Here is a 22109-nt window from a genome sequence, read left to right as displayed (position 1 = left end):
TTGGCTGTTCCTTGGTATTAGATGGGGCTGATTGGGAATAAAAGGTCAAGTTAAGGTGCAAAACCCATGAATTTTGGTTTGTGTTTTGTAGTTTATTGGAAGAAATAGTTTAACAGATAATTATTTACTTTACAGACACCACTAAAGAAAACAAAGGCTCTCATCGGAGAGATGGGGATGACTTTCTCCAGCGCTGTAAGTTTTGAAGCTAATTTAACTTTGTTAGACTTTAATTGTGTTTATGTTCTAAGAAGAAACATTGTCTTTTGGTTAGTCTGGGTGGCTTTTGTTCCTAGTTAAATGCCTGCTCTAAAGGAAGGACTTTATTTAATGTGATATAAAGTCAGTTAATTGAAATATTATATCTCACCAGTTGAAGATTAACTGCAGGCATTTCCGAGCCAGTCTGATCTACAACTCGGAGAATTTTATTTCAAACCAGACTGTTTGCAGTTTGAAAATGGATTGTAAGAAACACCTAACATTTATGCTACGTAAACTGTTCATGGTAAAAGCTTGCAGGCCATTTGACAAAACCCAGTTAACCCCAAGAGCCAAACCTGACAAAGATAATAGCAACAAAACAGAACCAACAAGTGTGTGTGTGTGTGTGTGTGTGTGTGTGTGTGTGTAAAATATAAACATATGTATTTAAACATAGGTGCAAAGACTCAAAATACTAACAAATTAAAGTACCATGTACACACGAACACAAGCAAGTGATAGCCTTGCTTAATACCAAGAAATCCATTGAACAGCAGCATAGTGCTGTGCTTCAGATACTGACTCTGGAACCAGATTGCCTGGTTTTGAATGCTCTCTGCCTCTTTTCTAGTTGTGTGACCTTGGGCAAGTTATTAACCTTTCTGGCCTTTGTTTTCCACATTTGTAAGTGGGGATACTAAAACCTACCTCAGAGTTTTTGTGAGGTTAAGTGAATTGATACGTGCAAAACAAGCCTGGCTTATAGTAAGTACAGTCATCCCTTGGTATCTGTTGAGGGATTGGTTCTAGGACCACCCCTCACCCCCCTCAGATACCAAAGCCATGGGTGCTCATGTCCCTTTAATGAGATGGTATAATATTTACATGTAACCTGTGTATATATTCCTGTATACTTTAAATCATCTCCACATTTATTATAATACCTAATATAATGTAAAGACTATGTAAATAGTTGTTACACTGTATTGTTTAAGGAATGACAAGAAAAAAGGTCTGTACATGTTCAGTACAAATGCAGCCACATCATAGATGTAACTACACAGTTTACGTGAGCAACAACTTAATTTTTCTTCTCCAAATATTTTCAGTTTGCAGTTGGTTGAATCTGTGGTGGAACCCACAGATACAGAGAGCTGACTGTATGACATAATGGTGGTTATTATATTGTCCACCAACATGGAATCAGTAGTTGAAAGAAGGATAATTATATGTTCATCTCAATAGATGCTTGAAAATCATCTGAAATGTTAACATCTTTTCCTGGTAATTTATTAAACTTTTGGAGGAACACTTCCTTATGATGAATACTTCAATCAAATAGCACACCTAGTTAAGGTGAAAGACTTGGTCACTGCTATTAGGAATGAGACAAAGGCATAATACCTCTTAATGTTATTCTGAACTCTCATTGGCATAAGTCTTATGGAATTAAAAGGTAAAACTGTTGGGAAAAGACAAAATTATTATTTCCACTTGTTTGGATTTTCTACCTAGAAAGCAGGAAAATTGTTGGAAAACTTTTTAATAGAATTTAGTGAAGTAGAAATGAAAAACTTTTTAAAAAAACTTCCTTCCCTATAACCAGATAGAGAAATACGGGGTTGCAGGGGTGGGGGTGGGGGGGAGAAAAGATCCCATTCACATAGCAGGAAAATACAGACCCTAGGAATTGCTGGTGGTGGCTAGTAATGGTTATTCAAGACCTATATAAAATTATAGAACTTTGTGAGTAATATAATAAAAATACTTAATATGAAGACATGCACATTACTTTCTGTGGGAAGACACCGGATTATAAAATATTCATTCTGACCAGAATCCCAGTAAGTTTTTTTTTTTTTTAATGCTGAATTAAGTAATTTCAAAGTTATCTGGAATAGTAAGTAGGTTAGAAAAATTAGGGTAATTTTTTTTTTAAGGAAGAAATTGTTCTATAGGGTACTAAAATGTAATGTGAAGATATGGCAAACAATGTGGTATTGGCCAAAAAATAGGTCAGGAAACAAAAAAGGGAAAGAATTAAAAAAGAGTTGCCAATGTAAAAATAACAAAAGTCAAACATCTAACAAAATTAAATAGCAAACATTAAAAATGAGAAGTATTTGTAACATGACTGACTCCTTCCTTAACTCAAATTTTATGTAACAAGAGGCCAACAACAGCCCAGGAGGAAAAAATGTGCAAAGCACATAATAAATATTCACATAACACAATTGGTCAGTGTGCATGTGGAGAATGTTCATCATCACCAGTATTTTAAAATGTCAAATCCAATATGAAAATCCAAATAGTAAGTATTTAAAAGCAATAGCATGCAAAGATATGCCCTAATGAACCTTCCCTGCTGGTGTGCAAGTATAAGCTAGTATTGTATTACCCTTCTAAAAAATGGCTTGGTGACATGTATTAAAAGTTACACAAATATTGGGTAGGAAGGGGTAAGTCTATTGGTGACAATAACTAATAGAAACATAATTAAAGTAGGAAAAAAATCTGCCTTCCATGTGTAAAGTGGTACAGGAAATATATAAAACTACAAATCAGCCTAAAAATGAGGCTCTACTCAGCTACGTTAAAATCAAGTAGTAGTCTTTATCTTCGGTTAAGTCCTAGCTCCCACCGTGCTGTGCTGTTTGTATGTACATATTTCTTTGATGTGAGGTTAGAATAACATGTTATCCTGTAGGAAAAAAACAGCTGAAAGCAAATCTGCTCTCTTGGTTTGTTTTGTCTGCTTTACTATCTCTACTGTGTTAAAGCAGCTCGAAAGTGTGTCACGTATGAAGAAATTATTCCATGGGAAACTAGAAATTTGAAGTTAAGAGTATTGAGTTACTTTCTTTATTCTCTTTAGAAATGATGAGAAATCCATCTTTCTTGTGTTACTTTGTCCTTTTTGCTTCTGTTTCCTTGATAGTATGTGCCAAGTGCTCTTTGCTGCCCGAGCCGTGCCAGTATCCTGACAGGGAAGTATCCACATAATCATCACGTTGTTAACAACACTTTAGAAGGAAACTGCAGTAGTAAGTCTTGGCAGAAGATCGAAGAACCAAATACTTTCCCAGCAATTCTCAGATCAATGTGTGGTTATCAAACCTTTTTTGCAGGGAAATACTTAAATGAGGTATGTTGAATGGTCTCATTATTCTCTTTTTAAAAAGAACAGCTTTTTAAATGTGAATTAATATAATTCATGTTAATTGTTTTTTGGTATATATCCATTCAAGTCATGTTAAGGGATTTTTGGCAAATACTGTTTTTGCCTAGTCCATAAATAAGAACTTACATGAACATATTTACATCATTTGGGTATCGTAGTTTTTTTCTTTTAAATAGTCTCAGGAGCATTTACTGAAAAATTATCCTAGGACTGCTGCTGTGTGACACGTCTTCCCTTTTAACTCAGTTCTACCTGTCATGTGGCTGTCATGATATCTTTGTTTCCATTTCCCCTTTATTAGGATCAGAATGAAGAATATTTTTCTCTTAGTATCTTTCCTGAATTACAACAATTTATACTTAATCCATTTTCTAACCTGAAAAGTGGGAACAAAATGTGGACAGATCAGTGATAAAGAAAAAGCACCCAGAGCCAGGGACAGTCAGGTCACTAAAGCACATGGCTGAGTGATTGATGTGCCGGCCATTTGGGCCTGGACGGAGAGATACCTCATTGTGAGCTGCTAAAGCTGGATTTCATGGCCCTACATCCACCACACTGGCATTAGCTTTTAGTAAGAGTTCAAGCTTAAAGGAAATAGTGTATTTTGAGAGTGTTTGGGGTTACCTCTTACAGTAAAATTGGGAGTTCAGGACAAAGAGGAGATGTACATTTTCTTACATATGTTATCTGTGTTTGCTAAAGATCTTAATATCTGATCTGAAATTTCTTTTACTTCTCCCCCTTCCCAGATAATTAGGGGAATTTGCAACCTTGTGGGTTTGAAGGAAGATGACTCAATTTGAAAAGAATCATGAGAAATAAGTGCAAGTACTATGTTATTAGGTTAAGGCTATGTATGGGTCATAAAGAGAACTTGTACTATTTTTCACATTAAAGATCATCTAATATATATATAAAATTAGGAGAAATTTTTTTAAATAACAAAGATTTAGTTCTGAGGGATTAAATTCTGCCTTAAATGGGCAGTATTAAACCTTGAAATAGAATGGGATGATTCCGTGGTCTCTTTACTGACTCGTCTCATCAGAAAAATTGAGTTCCAAAAGTAGATTTCATCAGCAGGACAACTGACATACGCTGGTAGCTCATAGTTGGATTATTGTCACTCTTGTTAATCACAAGATCAGTCAGACTCTTTAGTCTAAGCCATCAGTAGCTCAGCAAATGAGCCCTGTGGCCTAAGCCATGTGGTCTTTTTCTGTAAAGGGCTAGACATAAATAGTTTAGGCTTCGTAAGCCATATGTCTCTGTTGTGAGTATTCAACTCTACCATTATAGCATGAAAGTAGCCGTAGACATGATACAAACTAATGAGTGTGGCTGTGTTCCAGTAAAACTTTATTATCACTGAAATTTCAATTTCATGTACCTGTCACATGGCACAAAATAGTCCTCTTTTGATCGGTCTTTGTATTTTTTTTTTTTTTTAAGATTTTATTTATTTTTGGAGAAAGGGGAAGGGAAGGAGAAAGAGGGAGAGAAACATCAATGTGTGGTTGCCTCTGACACATCCCTTACTGGGCACCTGGCCCACAACCCAGGCATGTGCCCTGACTGGGAATCGAACTGGCGACCCTCTGGTTTGCAGGCCAGCACTCAATCCACTGAGCCACACCAGGCAGGGCTGTTTGGTCTTTATATTTTTTAATCAGGAAAAAAATTCTTAGCTTGCTGGCCATACAAAACAGTTGGCAGACTAGATTTGGCCCATAGTTTGCCAACTCCTGCTTCAGAAGCTTCTAGGATTATAGCAATTTTATTTTTTGCTGGTTTGTATGTTTGGGAAAAACTAGCACCTACCATATTTAAGAGACTGATCTGCAAGATTCTATAAGTTTTTTGTGGCCTCGTCATGTCTAAGGACTTCTAATGCCCTACTTGTCTTGCTTTTCAGTATGGAGCCCCAGATGCCGGTGGATTAGAACACGTTCCTCTGGGATGGAGTTACTGGTATGCCTTGGTAAGTGATTATTGAACTTTGTGGCAATTATACATAGTCCTACAGATGCAAAATATGTTTGCTTTATGATTAGGCTCTGATGTTGACATAGCTTGGTTTGCTTTTATGATTGACTATTTTATCTTCTTGAAGGAAAGTCTTTTGATTTGTGAGTAATTCCTTTGTGGATGTTTAGCAACATATTTTCTGTTCTACCTGATCTACTCCTGTATTTTTTTGTTCGTGTGTTTTTAAAGTAGGACATACTGAAACTATGCTAGTAGATAATTAAAACCCTAATCAAAAAATTCAATATAACTTGAGTAATTACCTTTTTTATGTCTTATCACTATTTAAACAGAGTATAGGTTAGCCTAGCATGGTTTTTGACTTTCATTTTGTTTGCTGATGTCATAATAAATTATATTTTCCTCTCTTTTATAGGAAAAGAATTCCAAATACTATAATTATACCCTCTCTATCAATGGGAAGGCACGAAAGCATGGTGAAAACTACAGTGTGGACTACCTGACAGATGTTTTGGTGAGTTACTAAAACTCTGTCCTTGCTGATTTGGCTCGCATTTGATGAAAGACTTTGCCTAGAAAACCTTTAGTTGTATTTGTTCATGTTGGGTAATGTGAATGAATAATAACTCAATCTGACTGCCGAAGAATATTTCCAACTGATTAAAAATTCTTCAAGAGTATTTTTCTTTGTATATAAGCCAGGCTCAGATGATGTTCTTGAAATTCCAGCAACAAATCCCTTTTTCAAAGGCTAACCTCCGACTATAGAGATTGCTTGAAGAGGTTTTTCTTTGTAAAGGCTTCTGCTTTTGACCCCAGGACCCCAGTTTTACTCACAAGCGACAAGATGGCAGCTTCATCATGAGGGTGGGAGTGATGGGGGTCTGGGAGTTCTTCAGGTATTGAGTGTTTATATATAAAAAATACCAGAATGGGATGAATTTGGGACTTTCCTTTCCTGTCTGAGGTGTTTCTAATGACAGCCCTCCCTAGTGCATTCATTCATCACATGTTTCAGCGCTCATTATAGTGGGCATTTGGCCCTAAATGAGGCACAGTCCTTGATTCTATGGAAGGTAGCGTTTCAGTGGCTGATTTTATTTACACGCGCGTGTGTGTGTGTACCCACATTTATTTATTACCTTGACAGATGATGATCAGTTAGAGAAACGAGGCAGGGTATGGGGTTACTTAGATAACATTCAAGCACAATCCTGAAGTAGGTGAGTGTGAGCTGTCCAGGTCAGTGGAGAGAGGCCACAGGCAGAAGACTGCAGAGTCCGGGCCCTCAGGCAGAGCGCGCCTGGCATGTTGCAGTGCCACAGGTTTCTCACAAGGCTGGAACAAACTGGTGGGCAGGGTGGTGACAGCAGATCGATGCAGTCAGTTCCACTTGAGTTTAGTGTTGGGAATAAATGAAGCTGTAAATCAACTAGAACAATTAAATACATAACATGTATGTGGGATGCTTTCATTTTCATACTCATCTCCAAGTAAGCCAATGATAAATGTAAGTCCACAGCAATTAAAGCCCTAGTGTGGTTTATTTGGCCATAACTCTTGATATCTGCTCTCTACATATTTTTGTGAGATTAAGGTAATTTAATCCACCTTTCCCACTGTTGAAAATTAGATTGACTCTATTTTTATGTTCTATAAGTCATCAAATGTATACACTCTAAGCTGCATTAATGTAAGTTAATACCAAAATGGCCAAATTACTGTTTCTTTCCAGTGGGAGGCATAACACTTTTTTGATCATGTAAAATCATCAACATCTTCAACAACTAGGATCATCAACAACAAAATCATCAACAACTAGGATAGTGTGCTTTTCAATTTTTTATTATAAGTATTGCCTAAAAGCCAAATACATGGTCCAACAACATGCTTGTTTTGACTATGTTGTAGATTGTGTGCTGAGATGTGTTAAAATCTAATACAACCCTGTCCCTTCTGTTCATCAGAGAGCATGTATCTGTCAAGTCTGCAACTGTTGGGTAGGGTAGGAGATGACAAATCTTTGTATGTATCAGGCTAATGTCTCCTTGGACTTCCTGAACTACAAGTCCAACTCTGAACCGTTCTTCATGATGATCTCCACTCCAGCGCCTCATTCGCCTTGGACAGCTGCACCTCAGTACCAGAAGACCTTCCAGAACGTTTTTGCACCAAGGAGCAAGAACTTCAACATCCATGGAACGGTAGCCTCCCTAATCCTTGGATTTTGCCATGCTCAGTATAGTTAATTTGTATTGTATACTAATTGACAAATAGTATAATGTATTTGTCAGAGAGCCTTTAAGCTATGTAGTTGGTTTTCTTTCCAAATCTTTTAAAAGTAATTACAACTATTTCTAGTAGGATAGATAGTATAAACTTGCTGCAGAAATACAGATATGGTTCTTGCCATATATCCGGTGAGCAGCTAGAGAGTCCAGAGAGAATATTAAAGAGATACCATCTTTCTTTACTACAGACTCTACTGTAAACCTCTGTGCTGGCCCTCCTCTGCCTGGCAGTGGCTGAGACATGTCCCTTGGGGCTGAGCGGGCCTGCAGCAGCCTCCTTTGGGTAGCCCTCACCAGGCCTGAGGCACAGGAAGAAGAGGGGTGACACAGTGCAATATGATTGAGAAGGGAAGTTGAGAAATGAGCCAGAGCAGGGAATATACTGTAATTAAGGGCCACAGCCTAAATATTTGCTTTATGTGTCATTTATCCTTCCCTTGGCACAGGGGGTTGGCAGTTCACTGGTTCAAATGCAGAAGGCCTCTACTGCTTCATACGTGTTACCCAGAAATCTTAATTGCTTGTGAGGTGGTAGAAAGAATGAATCTTGGAGTTAGACTGAGCACTACCACCTTCTAGCTTAGTGACCTGACAATCAGCAAGATGCTAATTTCCAGTTTTCATGCAACTACTGTATGGATTCAAGTATATAGAAACATGCAGCATATTGCCTAGAATGTTGTAAGCATGTTAAGTGTAATTTTAAAGCTGAGTTTTAAACTAGAGGGCCATTCTCAAACTGCATTCCAAAAAAAGGTTGACTGGAGTTCTCATGATCAAGTAAGTGCAGAAACTTTAGGTTAAATAAGTCACTCTGCTACAGGATTTCTCAGTTATTCATGTTCTAACATGAATTTCCAGCAAGACAACATGCTATATAGCATTTCTCAAACATTAACTGAAGAACACTTTGAGGATCACAGTTTGGGAGATAGCAGCTTAGAGTTTTAAGAACAGGGAGGAAGAAGATAATTGATGGTGTATGGGAATTTTCTTTTTTTTAAACTGTGACTTTTTTAATTAAATGAAAAGAACCCTCCCTCCAGATTTGGACTTGAAGTTTAGGAAATTGCTATGATGAGATTTTCCCAACAGTTTGAGATAATCGATAGCCTGGGTAAGCTGAGAATAATAAAATGTTGACTTATTAGGCAAAACTTAGAGGAAGGTAAAGTTAATATATACCCTTTTGTAGGTTGGGTAGTAGGCCCAAAGCATAGACTCTGAGTTATAATTTAATCCTTTTAGCCAGTAGTTTCCCAATATGTTTCACTAAATCGCTGCTTAATGCTTATTAATGCTACTGACAAAGGAACCCAGTGCCATTAGGAAAATGGTAGGAAAAATCTGAACAATGAGTGATAATCTACAGAAAGTTTTTTTTAAAAACACGGGATGGAAGTGGGGAGGAGAGAAAGTCTGAAGTTGCTTAAATAGGTTCCAGTACCTCTTTACTGAATTATAAAATGATCTCTTTTACTATCTACTAGAGTAGTTTATTTGTGTGATTTGGTGTTAACATTTTTTTTTCTTTTAAATTTTAGAACAAGCACTGGTTAATTAGGCAAGCCAAGACCCCAATGACTAATTCTTCAATACAGTTTTTAGATAATGCATTTAGAAAAAGGTAAGAGCTGTTACTTTCTCAACCTGGGTGGTCTTTGCGGACCCTCCAAATCAGCCAGTGAACAAGGAACTATACCATATGGTTTATCTTTGAGGCAGAATCAGAGAGGAACAAGTTGATGGAAGATTTTTATTTATTTATTTATTTTGGAAGGGGGGCTGTCTCTTGCCTTAGAAACAGCCAAAGATTTCTTTACATCTGGGTGTGTGAGATGGCTTTTGGACCCCAGGACTAATTACATCATTTTTATGACTTGTTAAACATTGGAAACTGGAGCCATTTGATTTTTTTTTTAAGTTTCCTATGTCTAAAGAAAAGGTTAGTTTTTTAGAGATCAGTCACCCAATATTTGCGTAAGACCCAAAGGTTTAGACTAGAGCAAAATATTTACTTTTGCTCTCTGGAATTTCCAGGAAATTCTTTTAAGTCAATTTTTTAAAATATCCATTATTTAAAGTGTATGTAGTTTGGACCAAGGATTGGCAAACTTTTTCTGTAAAAGGCCAGGTAGTAAATATTACAGGTTTGCAGGCCACATGGTCTTTATCGCAGCTGCTCAGTTCTGCTGTTGAAGTGCTAAAGCAGCCATAGACAGTACATGAATGAGCGAGCAGGGTTGTGTTCTAATAAAACTTCGTGTGTATATAAAAACAGTGAGTTGTTTAATGGGTCATTCATATTTGTAAGCTGAAAAAAATTCTGGAAATCTGTTTCACTATATGAATATATTTAATACTACTGACCTGTGCCCCTAAAAATTTTTAAGATGGTAAATTTTATATTATTTGTGTTTTACAGCAATTTAAAAACAAACAAAAAAACACACAGTGGGCAAGCTTTGGCGGGTGTCTATAGTTTGCCAACCCCTAGTTTAAATCATAAACACTGTTGTCGCCAGGTCCATTTGAATTAATCTGCATTATTGTCTCTACTCTTTCTGTTGTCTCTACTCCCATCACCAGTGATAAGAAGTAATAAAACTAAATGGTTATAAAAGCCTCATTCATTTGGAAACAGTTAAATTTGACCTGAACTCAGTGTTCTGAGATTAAATTTCTCCCATTTCTGGGAGAATAGTTTTGAGGTTTTGCAGGTTTCCCTGAGCCTTTGTCTCTGAGGTCCCGTTGCTACTACTCTCTGTTCACATCCAGGTGGCAAACTCTACTCTCAGTTGATGACCTTGTGGAGAAATTGGTCAAGAGACTGGAGTTCAATGGGGAGCTCAACAACACGTACATCTTTTATACCTCTGATAATGGCTATCACACAGGTAAGGGGCATGGTTAGGTATCCTGTGACCTTGTGTGGGGTACCCTTCCTTTTTCACCCAACCAGTAGCACTGACCAGGAGCTCTGGTCTCTTTATAGCAGTTTAGAAACCAGAAGGAGGGTTTTGCCCTTAGGACCTCTTTGGTAAAAGGGCTGTCTCATTCCCACATGGAGAGACCACATTTCATTATTTGCTGTGTCATATGCTAAATTACATGGTGTTCTTGGAGTCGGGAGCAGAGTAAGCTTACCTTGATGGTTTGGAGGCAGGGTTTATGTACGAGGTAAGAGATTGAACTAGATTTCAAGGGCAGATAGATCATACAGAGTAGGGGTAAGACATTTTACATAGGAAAATCAAGAGCAGGTTGTCTTGGGGGGGAAGCTCTTATGAAATTAAGAAATTAGTTTTTTAAATTTTGTGTGTGTGTGGGTCTTGTTTTGTTGTCTTTTTTAAATTGCAGTATAAGTCAGTGTCCTGTCTTTGAGTTTCATCCTTTCTACTTGGACCTCTGTAGTTTAAAAACCAATGTTTTCTTCTTTTCCTACCTATAAATTTCATAAACTTGAGTAGAATTGATGTGAAGCTTGCTTGCATAGAGCAGGAGGATTCCACATTTAATGTATTGTAGTGAATATTTTTAAGCATTTGAAGTAGAAACTAATAAAATATTATCCAGTTTCAATTTTCAGTTGCATGTGGCCAGTCTTTTGAATTCTTCCTACCTTCCCTATGTTTTTCTTTTTTAGCCAGAAGGTTCTGAAAAGACTCCAGAAATTCTGATTCCACACATCAACATTTGATTGTGCATCCAACTAGTTTATTATGTATCAGGATGTACACAAAGTCCACATGCTACGTTTAGTTTTTGTGTTTCATAAAGCTGTTGTTGCCACTGATTTATTGGAAAAACCGGTCTTTTGTCCTTTAGAATAGCTCATGAGAGAATTGCTGTCTCATGTTGGCTTTACTTGTTTCATTATACTCAGCTTTTCCTGTAGATTGATAGTCAGATCTAGAGTCTTAAGAGAAATTTACATTTTCAACAAGAGTTCCTTCTTGGTGATTCTGCTGTGTACTTCCTGTTGCATAACTTCATGACACCCGTGGTATCTTGTTGTCCCACGTTAGGGATTCTGGTATTGATTGATGTCCCGTGTGGTGTCAGTCTGAGCCTGTCCAGTGAACCTTTTGTGACTAAAGCTTCCATTTATGTTTAACTCTATTTTTCCCTCAGAAATCACTAAATGTTGACTTCATAACTCTGTCTTTCTGCATTTATTAGCTGGAAGAACTTTCCCTCATCAACTATTTAGTTATCTTGAAATTCAGTTTATTCAGGACAAGCTGGATAAATGTTTTTGTCCCTTTATTTAGCACTTTTCAGAATAACCTCATTCAATTATGATGGGGTTGAGTATCATACATAAATTGTGTATTTGTATTTCAGTACTTCCCTGTCACTCTCTCTGCCTGAATTTGTCTTATCATAGACCGGGAAGTCCCCCTAGGAATTTACTAAATTTGCCTTGTAGTAGTGAGACCCAGGCAAATTTGAACTTCCCATTTAAACACTAATCAGTGTTTAATAATCAGTGGAACAAAGTTGTTTTGGTTTTCATGTTGGTTAAATGAATGAATGTATGTGTGACATTTCCATGTTGGCCCCACCTTTACCTTGTGCATTTTGTTTTCAGGACAGTTTTCTTTGCCAATAGACAAAAGACAGCTGTATGAGTTTGATATCAAAGTCCCACTGTTGGTTCGAGGGCCTGGGATCAAACCGAATCAGACAAGCAAGGTAGGTGCCTCACAAAATGATGCTATTTATAGATAGCACTTGCCTGAGAAATGAAGACTGTCCCTCCTTAGAGGAGGCAGATTAGATTTCTCCTCCTATGTCATGGATGAGGGCTGATTGGCTTAAGATCTTGTATGTATAAATCTTGGAAATAGTGACTTTTTAAAAAATTCCTGACCACACCCTATTAACTGTATCCCCCTTCCAAATACATACACACATAAAATATTAATGTGAATAACTTATCTTTAATTTATTTAATATACAATATATATTAGTTTCAGGCGTTCAGCAGTGATTGGACATTTATATACTTCACGATCACCATGAGATAAAACTAGTCCCCATTTGGCACCATAAATAATTGTTTGTTTATTTGTTTATTTTTAATTCTTCATTGTAATTTTTCCATTACCATATAACCCCTTCTACCCCCATCCGCAATCACCACACTATTGTCCATGTCCATGAGTCCTTTTTCCTTTTCGCTCAATCCTTCCATCCTCTAACCTCCCCTCCCCACCAATAGCTATCATCCTGCTCTCTATGTATGTCCAGTTTGTTCATTAGATTCCACATATATGTGAAATCATATGGTATTTGTCTTTCTCTGACTGGCTTATTTCACTTAGCACAATGTTCTCCAGGTCCATTCATGCTGTCTCAAATGGCAAAATTTCTTTCTATTGCATGGCTGAGTAGTATTCCATTGTGTAAATGCCCCATAGTTGTTTTATCCACTCATCTATTGGTGGACACTTAAGCTGCTTCCATATCTTGGTGATTGTAAATGACACCACCATAACCATAGGGGTGCTGATGTTCTTTTGAATTAATGTTTTGGGTTCCTTTGGATATATTCCCAGAAGTGAGATTGCTGGGTCAAAAGACATAACCATTTTTAATTTTTTTTAGATAATCTCCATACTGTTTTCCACAGTGGTTGCACCATATACATAGTTATTAAAGTATTATTGACTATATTGCCTATTCTGTACTTTACATACCTGTGACTAATTTTATAACTGGTAGTTTCTATTCCTAATCCCCTTCCCCTCACCATCCTCCCTCCTAGCAACTATCAGTTTGTTCTCTGTATTTGAGTTTCTTTTTTTTACCTTTTTTTTTTTTTTTTTGTTCACACATCTTGTATTTTAGATTCCACGTATATGTAAAATCATGCAATATTTGTCTTTGATTTATTTCACTTAGTTTAACATAATACCCTCTAGGTCCATCTGTGTTATTGCAAATGACAATATTTCATCATTTTTATGGGTAATATTCCATTATATATGTGTATCACATTCTTTATTTGTCTATCAGTAGACATCTACATTGCTTTCATGTCTTGGCTATTGTAAATAACGCTGCACTGAACACTAATTTCAAACTAGTGTTTTCAATTTCTTTGGGTTAGTACCCAGAAGTGGGATTGCTGGGTCATATGGTAGTTCTATTTTTCATTTTTTTGAGGACTGTCCATACTGTTTTCCATAGCAGCTGCACCAATCTGCATTCCCACCAACAGTGCATTAGTTATCCCTTTTCATCACATCCTTACCAGCACTTGTTTGTTGCTTTACTGATAATAGCCATTCTGTTGTTTTGATTTGCATTTCCCTGATGATTAATTATGTTGAGCATCTTTACACGTGTCTGTTATCTGTATGTATGTCCTCTTTGGAGAAATTCATGTTCAAGTCCTCTGTCCATTTTTTAATAGGATTGTTTTTTTCATATTGAGTTGTATGGGCTCTTTATAAATTTTTCATACTAACCCTTTATCAGATACACCATTTGCAAATATATTTTCCAATTCAGTAGGTTTCCCTTTTGTTGATGATTTACTTCGCTGTGCAAAAGCTTTCTAGTTTGATGTAGTCTTATTTGCTTATATGTGCTTTTATTTTCTTTGCCCTAGGAGACACATCCAAAAAGATACTGCTAACACCAATGTCAAAGAGTTTATTGTCCGTGTTCTCTTCTAGGAGTTTTATGGTTTCAGATCTTATATAGAAGATTTTAATCCGTTTTGAGTTTATTTTTGTATACAGTGTAAGAAAATGGTCTAATTTCATATTTTGCATGTATCTGTTTGGTTTTCCCAGCATCATTTACTGAAGAGACTGTTTTACCTCTGTGTACATTCTTGGTATATACTTGTCTATGTTGCCCTACACTAGTTGGGCATATAAACATGGGTCTATTCCTGGGGTATCTATTCTTTTCCATTGATCTACATGTCTTTTTGTGCCAGTAAGTACCATACTATTTTGATGACTGTAGCCTTGTAATATAGTTTGAAATCACATAGTGTGATATTTCCAACTCTGTTCTTCTTTCTTGGTATTGCTTTGGCTAGTCAGGGTGTTTTGTGGTTCCAAAACAATTTTAGGATTATTGTAGTTTTGTGAAAAATGCTATTGAATTTTAATAGGGATTGAAATGAATCTGTAGATTGCTTTGGGTAATGTGGACATTTTAATGATATTTTTTTCAGTCCTCAAGCATGTTATATTCTTCCATTTATCAGTGTATTATTTTTACCAAACAGCAAGTTGGGGTCCTGCTGCCTGCTGCCACCCTCTAGGCAGAATTCCAGAGGCAAAGTTTTTGTGATAAAGGAAAGGAGGCTGTATTCAAAAGCTTCACAATTTTGAAATAACAGCTTTCCAGAAGAATTAGTCACTTAAGCCTATCAATTAAGGCTAAACGCTTTAGTTACAGCTTTAATCCCTGAAGTGTATCAATTAAGGCTAAACTCTAACACCTGGGTTCTCCTAGCATTCCTCATGTTAGTATTTCTCTTATTTCTATAGGGTTGGTTTACAAACTAAACAACATAAGATAACAAAAGTTACACAATTTTTGGAAGAATATCAGGCTTCTGCCTAAGAGCTCATCCTTTCTATAACACCCAAAGAATAAATCTGCCACACTCTGCCAGGCCATCCCAATCCTAGACAGTGCCTAGAGTTCCTTCCCATCCGGAATACCATCCGTTGGGAAATTCAGGTGGCAGCAGCAGCACAATCATCCTGGCATCCTTGAGGAAGAGCCAGAGAGAGCCTGACCTGGAGTCAGAAAGCCAGCCCTCTTTTCATTTCCATGCGCTCTGGAGGCATTCAGCTTCTCAGCCAGTCCTGTCCTCAACTGCTTACCATTCCCTCAACAAAGACCTTCTGTTGTTTCTCCCTACTCCTCCCCAATAATCTGATCAGATTTCTCTGTATTACAGTTTTCAGACTATAGGTCTTTTGCCTCCTAGGTTAAATATTTCATTTTCTTTGATGCAATTGTAAATGGGATTGTTTTCTTCTCTTTCTAATAGTTCAATATTAGAATATAAAATTACAAAAGATTTCTGTTAATTTTGTATCCTGGGACTTCAGTCAAGATGAAGGTGTAGGTAAACACAGCTCGCCTCCTCACACAACCACATCAAAATTACAACTAAAATATAGACAACCTTCACTCAGAATCATCAGAAATCCAGTTGAATGGAAGTCTGACATCTGTGGAATTAAAGAAGCCACATCCATCCAAACAGTTAGGGGTGGAGACATGGAATGGGCTGGTCCCATGTGCATATGTGGTGGATAAAAAATACAGGAAGGCATATCGTAGGAGCAAGGAATCCCAGCCCCACACCAAGCCCCCCCCCCCCATCACATGGTTCCCGTGCTAGGAAGATAAGTTCCCATAACTTTTGGCTGCAAAAACCAGTGGGGATTGAGTCAGTGGAAGAAACTTCTAGAGTCCCAAGCAGTTCCTCTTAAAGAACCCACACACAGACTTACTCAGACTCACTCCGAGTTCCAGAAACAGGGCAGCAGCTTGAAAGGAATCAGTGGCATATGAGAGGAACTGAAGTAAGTGTCTGGCATCAAGGCAAGAACTGGGTGACAGCTTTCTCCCAGACAGAAAGGTTGGCAGAGATCATTGTCCCTCTTCTGACCACCACCACCCCCCCCCCCCGCCCTGGCCACACACACAGACCTACAGAGGCAGCTGGTGGGTACCATATCAGAGACTCCATTAAACTGACAAATACTGTTTGCCCCGCCCTGGAAATCTCCTGAGGCTCTGCCCCACCCAAATTTTGGTCCCATCCAAGCTGTTAACATTGCCTTTTCTATATGAATAGCTGGTCTCATCTCATGCTTCACAACTTCGTAAATCCTCTCAAACAAGCACCAGCTGCCCTCAGTGAGCCCCAGGCACAGCATTAGCAGGAGCTAGCCTAGATTCACAGCTTGGCTTCACCTAGGAATCTCTAAGCCCAGCACAAGTAGCAGCCATCTCAGATTGCTTTATAACTCATGCAGGATGATGCTAGGCAGAACACAAGTGGGGGCTGATCTTGGCCTGAACTACCTGGGAAACCCCAGAGCCTATGTACCTGTGGTCAGCTACATACCACATCAGAGTACCACCACCCTGCCCAGAGGGTGGATGTTGATGGTCAGTAGTCACAGCCAGTCCTTGCAGCTGACTGGCCTGGGTAAATCCCTCCCATTGACCTGCCAACAGCAATCAAGGCTCAACTACAGGAGGAGGTCTCACTCAGCCCACACAAAGGGGACATCTTGAGTACTCAGTGTGGGTGATAGGGGAGGCTGTGCCACTGGACCCTATAGGATACTTACTTACCCTATTAGGCTCTGCCACCAAGACAGAGAGTCATAGAAGCTCTACCTAATACATAGAAATACAGGGGGGCTCCCAAAATGAGACAGAGTAACCTGGCCCAAATGAAAGAACAGATCAAAACTCCAAAAAAGAAAAACAAGATGTTCTGCTTCACCTACTCTGTTGTTGATTTCCTCTAGTGTATTTTTCATTTCAGTTATTGTATTTTTAGTTGTAATTGGTTCTTTTTTATATTGTCTACCTCTTTATCCAAGTTCTCACTGACTCCTTGTATTCTTGAGTTTGATAAGCATCTTTATAACTTGTTTCAAACTCTTTATATGATAGATTGTTTGTCTCTGTTTTGTTTAGTTCTTTCTGTGGAATTTTGCCACCTTTAATTTGGAACATCCTTTTTTGTCTCCCGATTTTACTGACTTTCTGTGTTTGGTTATATGTATTAGGTAGATCTGATATGCCTCCCAGTCTTGAAAGAATGGCCTTATGTAGGTGTCATGTAGAGCCCAATATCACAGTCCTCCTAGTCACCTGAGCCAGGTGCTCTGGGGGTAACGTGTGTGGGTTGTATGTGCTCCCCTAATATATGTGGGCCTCAGCTGCTGCTGTCACATCAGTGGGTAGGGCTAACCTTCAGGGTGAGTGGCTATGAGCACACCAGCTGTGACTACAGTGTGCAAGCGGTTGTGCAGAGGCTAACACCATGGAGTGGGAGTTACTCTAGCATGGCCCCATGTCCAGCCGAGGCCACCTGTCTGGTGTGTCACTTGTAGAGCCACTGGGGTGGAGCTGTAGATCCACTATCCAGTGGCTCGCATGGATCTGGAGCCTCTTAGGAGGGGCAGCAGTGTGGGCTGAGGCCAGCTGCCACTTGTGCCAGGCTTGTGATCACTTGTAGGAGCCCCTTCGTGATCTTCAGCCTGTTGGCGCTTGTGGCAGGCTTGCATGCACTCGAGGAGGCCATTGTGCTAGCTAAAACCAGCGCCGCTCATGCCAGGCTTGGGGCCATTTGGTTGGAGCTACACCGCAAAACACTAACCACCATTTGTGCCAGGTCTAGGGCTGCTGTTTATAGCTACGTGGCAAGCCAAGACCGGTGGTCACTTTTGCCAAGCCTAGGGCTACTTGGTGGGAGCTACGATGTGAGGTGAGGCTGGTTACCGCTTGTATGGGGTTTGTGGGTCTTTGGGAGAGTCCCTGCTGGTCACCAAGACTGCTGCTTCTTGTGTTGGGGGGGAGGGGCACGGAGCTTCTGGAAGAGGCTTTGGCCAGCCGAGTGGGTCAGGTGAGGCAGCGTCTCAAGGAGATGCTCAGGGCAGGGCAAGTGCTGTTAGCGAAGTTAGCAGAGCAGTAGGGCCAGCTAGATGGGAGGGGAGCTGAACAAAGGAACAGTGGCACCTATCGACCCTTCTGTTCGCTGAGAGATTTGCCGCACCCCTGCTCCTCCAGCCCTTGCCCTAAAGTTAGTTGGTTTCATTCCTCCTCGTATAACCCAAGTGCTTCTTGAACTGCTGACTCTGTCCTGGAGCTTAGAGCAGGTGAGTTTGTGTGTGAGCTCTTGGAGACAAGCATCTTGATCTCCCACAGCATTTTATCTCTATTGTACTTAATTCCCTTTGGTTTTCAAAGCGAAATGTTATGGGACTCCTCTTCCTGGCACAGGTGCCCCAGGCTGGGGAGCCAGGTATGGGGTGTGGACTCCTCACTGCTCCGGCGGGATCTTCTCATCCAAGATACTTGTCTCATTTATTAATCACCATACCATGAGTGTGGACCTGCCTGGTCTCTGTCTCCACCCCTCCTACCTGTCCCCACAGTGCCTTCTTCTCTATATCCTTAGTTATAGGACTTCTGTTCCGCTAGGCTTCAGGTGGTTCTCAGTGATGGTGGTTCTATAATTTGTAATTTCGATGTGTTAGCTGGAGGAGGTGAGTTTGGGATTTACCTACTTCTCCATCTTGACTCTGCCTCTTTTTGTTTCTCTTGAGACTAGATCTTTATGTTGAAGCAGTGACTCTGTACCTGGGTGCTCATCATATTTACCCTCTGAAGTTGTGAAAGGCTCAACATCTAGAAACGTTCTGATTGACTCACTTTGGCTGGAATGTGGACCCATCCTTTGTTTTTTTTCTGTAGTTCACAGATGATTCTCAGAGGCAATTGGTTTGGGGCCCACTGCCCTGCAGAGCAGAGCTCCTCAGTCTTTATTGTTCGCACAGATCTCCTGAGGGCCTTGTCAAAATGAGGTTCTGACTCTGCATTTCTGACGTGCTCCAAGGTGAGGTCTGCTGCGGGTCGGACCTCACTTTGAGTGTAAGGCTGTGGAAAACATGTCTTCTGAGAATTTAATTCCTCTCTCTCTGGGATTCTTCCTTACTAATGCTTTGCAGCTCTACCACTTCTCCCTCCTAGAACTGTCATGATGTACCAGATTCTTTTGTTGTTATTTCCATTTGGTTTTGGCGTCTTTTTCCAAACTTGGTACCTATCGCTAAGGCACTTTGTTTCTAGAGATCATGGGCACCTTGATCCAAAACACATTGATCTAATGCTCGGGAGATAAAAATTGACCCAAGTTATGTCTTCCCTCTTTCCTCATTCACAATTTCAGTCTTCTGTGGAACAAAAGAAAAGGAGCAAATGCATTATGTAAGCTAAAATTGGAAAATGGACCAGGCTTTCTTTCTGGGCATACTTTAGTTTAATTTTGGGGTTTAATGTTTACTTTATTTAAATGTCTGCCATTTACTTATTTCCTATTATAATGCTCTTGATGGAATTCTGTTAAAATTCCCTCAGGTAAAATGGCTTTCATAATTGCCTTCGAGTTTTCTTTTTCTCTTAAGCTCTGTATTCCTAAAGCTAGTCACTTTCTATTACAAATTCAGTACCCACTAAACGGGCCTCTTCTTACAAAGGAGATAGGCAAGTTTGGAAGATCATTAAATCTTAAAAGCTTTTTATTGATTTTGGTGCTGAGACCTGATTGCGGAAAACGTTGGCAGCTGTGCGCATGTCCAAGCAGCAGGGGCCACTTCTAACCAGTGCAGGGACGGGGGCTGAGTGAGAGCAGTGCAGTGTCAGCCAGCTGCACAGGAAACAAACTGGTCCTTTTCCTTCAAGTTAACAGAACCATCTAAATGTTAAAGTTAGAAACTTGCCCTGGCCGGTGTGGCTCAGTGGATTGAGCGCCGGCCTGCAAACCTAAGGGTCACCGGTTCAGTTCCCAGTCAGGGCACATGCCTGGGTGGCAGGCCACGTCCCCAGTAGGGTGCACAGGAGAGGCAACCACACATTTAGGTTTCTCTCCCTCTCTTTCTCCCTTTCCCTCCTCTGAAAATAAATAAAATCTTTTAAAAAATAAAATAAGAAACTTGATCTTCTCTAAATAATCTTCCTAGGAAGCCATTTCAACAATAACAACTAACATTTATTGAGTGCTTAGTATAGTAGGTGCTATTCTACATGTATTACCTGTATCAACTCATTTAACCTTCACAGTCTTATGAGATACAGGTACTATCAGCCCCATTTTACAGGTGAGAAAACGGAGGTACAGAAGTTAAGTGGTTTGTCCAAGATCGTGTCGCTAAGATATATCAGCCCTGTATTTGAATTTGGTCAGCCTGGCTGCAGAGTCCATACACTTAACAATAACACTGTAGTGCAGGCAACAAGTATTTTTGAAGTGTCTTGTGCTAGCACAGGATGCCAGGATACAGAGCAGTAGGTAGTTGGGGGAGATCAGTCCTCAACTCCCTGTGGCAGGGAGTGTCAGGTACTTGAGCTACAGTGGTCGCTGAAAGCCATGGCAGCATTTGAGCAGAGACATGGGTGTTGAGAAGGGTTTAGTCATGTGGAGACCTGTGGGAGGGTGTTCTGAGCAGAGCAGTAAATGTGAAAGCACAAATGTGAGAATGAGCTTGATTTGTTCAAGGGACAGAAGGTGGTACTGAACTACTCTCACTTCTTAAGTGAACTGTCTCTCACCGCCTCGCCTGCCTCTGACTGACTGTTCATTTGGTCTGGAGTGGCCCCTCTCCTGTCCTTTTCACTGGGCTACATTAATTGTCCTTTGGGGGTCCCCTCTGGGAAGTCACTGGACTCCTGCCCCCCACAGAGGGTAGGTGCCCTTCCCCTGTTCCCAGCTGGCCTCACACTTACCACACCCTACTGAGCTTATTTTTTTTATTCTAGGGGTTCCTAGAAGAGAAGAACAATCCTAACTTAGAATACCCAGCCCTTAACACATATTGTGAGACATCCATATTTATTGAATGGATATTACCAAGGTCACGTAGTAAGTGGCAGAACCAGGACAGAAAGTGAACTGTGCCTGTTCTCAAAATCCATGATTTTTTTTTACCCTGCTGTGCCGCCAGGTGTAGTTTGAGAAGTGTGGAATGCCCTAGCTTTCATCTAGCACAGAGAATGCCAGAGACGGTGGATGATTCATCGTGTGTTGGCAGCGCAGTGTCTCAGTGTCAGCTGTTCTGCGTGAGTGGCACAGGGCTGTGAGTTGGTCATAATGAGCTGGGCTGTCAACAGCTTGATGGCTAAAACAGCACACATTTAAGCATTAGTTTCAGCTTTGTGTTGGCTCTTGGGAGAGCACGGTGGGATGTTTGGTTGCCCAAGATAGGCTGTTGAGGTTTTGTCCTCTTACCAGACGTTAACCCAGCTTTAGATTTGATGGTAGAATTTCTTCAAAGAGATTTTAAGACAGGAAGAGGTTAGTAGGAAAACTGACATAACACAGTATGACCCAGGAGATACAGAACTGAATTGGGAATCGGGAAGACCACATACTGGCTTTAACGCTTTGGACAAAATCAGCATTAGTTTCCCTCTGAAACTGGGAGGGCGCTAAGTTAGCAGCTAGGGGCTTATTCCTTGTTAGAGAAGCTGGGGCTCAGGAGCACATCCAGTGAAACGGCCCAAGACTCGGGGAGGCCTATGCTTATGCAGTGCCAGCGCTTGCCATTCAGGGGATTTGGGTGCGCTCTGACGTGCTCTGAGTCTTTGCTTTGGTAACTCTACATGAATTCTTTATCATCAGGAAACCCATTGTATCCTCTTGAGGGCCCTCT

At 39.9% G+C, this 22109-nt stretch overlaps 1 protein-coding gene across 2 annotated transcripts in view; it reads left to right on the top strand.

Annotated features, from left to right (window-relative positions):
* Positions 1 to 22109, top strand: part of GNS (glucosamine (N-acetyl)-6-sulfatase) — a 41262-nt gene that overhangs the window by 5379 nt on the left and 13774 nt on the right. For both annotated transcript variants that reach the window (XM_054580050.1, XM_054580051.1), the window contains exons 2-9: positions 136 to 195; positions 3143 to 3349; positions 5304 to 5369; positions 5793 to 5891; positions 7414 to 7581; positions 9213 to 9295; positions 10447 to 10565; positions 12263 to 12366. In XM_054580050.1, coding sequence (XP_054436025.1) covers positions 136 to 195; positions 3143 to 3349; positions 5304 to 5369; positions 5793 to 5891; positions 7414 to 7581; positions 9213 to 9295; positions 10447 to 10565; positions 12263 to 12366 — 906 coding nt within the window. The remainder of the gene's footprint in view (positions 1 to 135; positions 196 to 3142; positions 3350 to 5303; positions 5370 to 5792; positions 5892 to 7413; positions 7582 to 9212; positions 9296 to 10446; positions 10566 to 12262; positions 12367 to 22109) is intronic.

Source organism: Pteronotus mesoamericanus, unplaced genomic scaffold, assembly GCF_021234165.1.
Source record: "Pteronotus mesoamericanus isolate MK-2021 breed Mesoamerican mustached bat unplaced genomic scaffold, CSHL_Meso_final contig_56, whole genome shotgun sequence".
NCBI lineage: Eukaryota > Metazoa > Chordata > Mammalia > Chiroptera > Mormoopidae > Pteronotus > Pteronotus mesoamericanus.
This window is presented reverse-complemented; position numbering and strand designations above follow the sequence as displayed.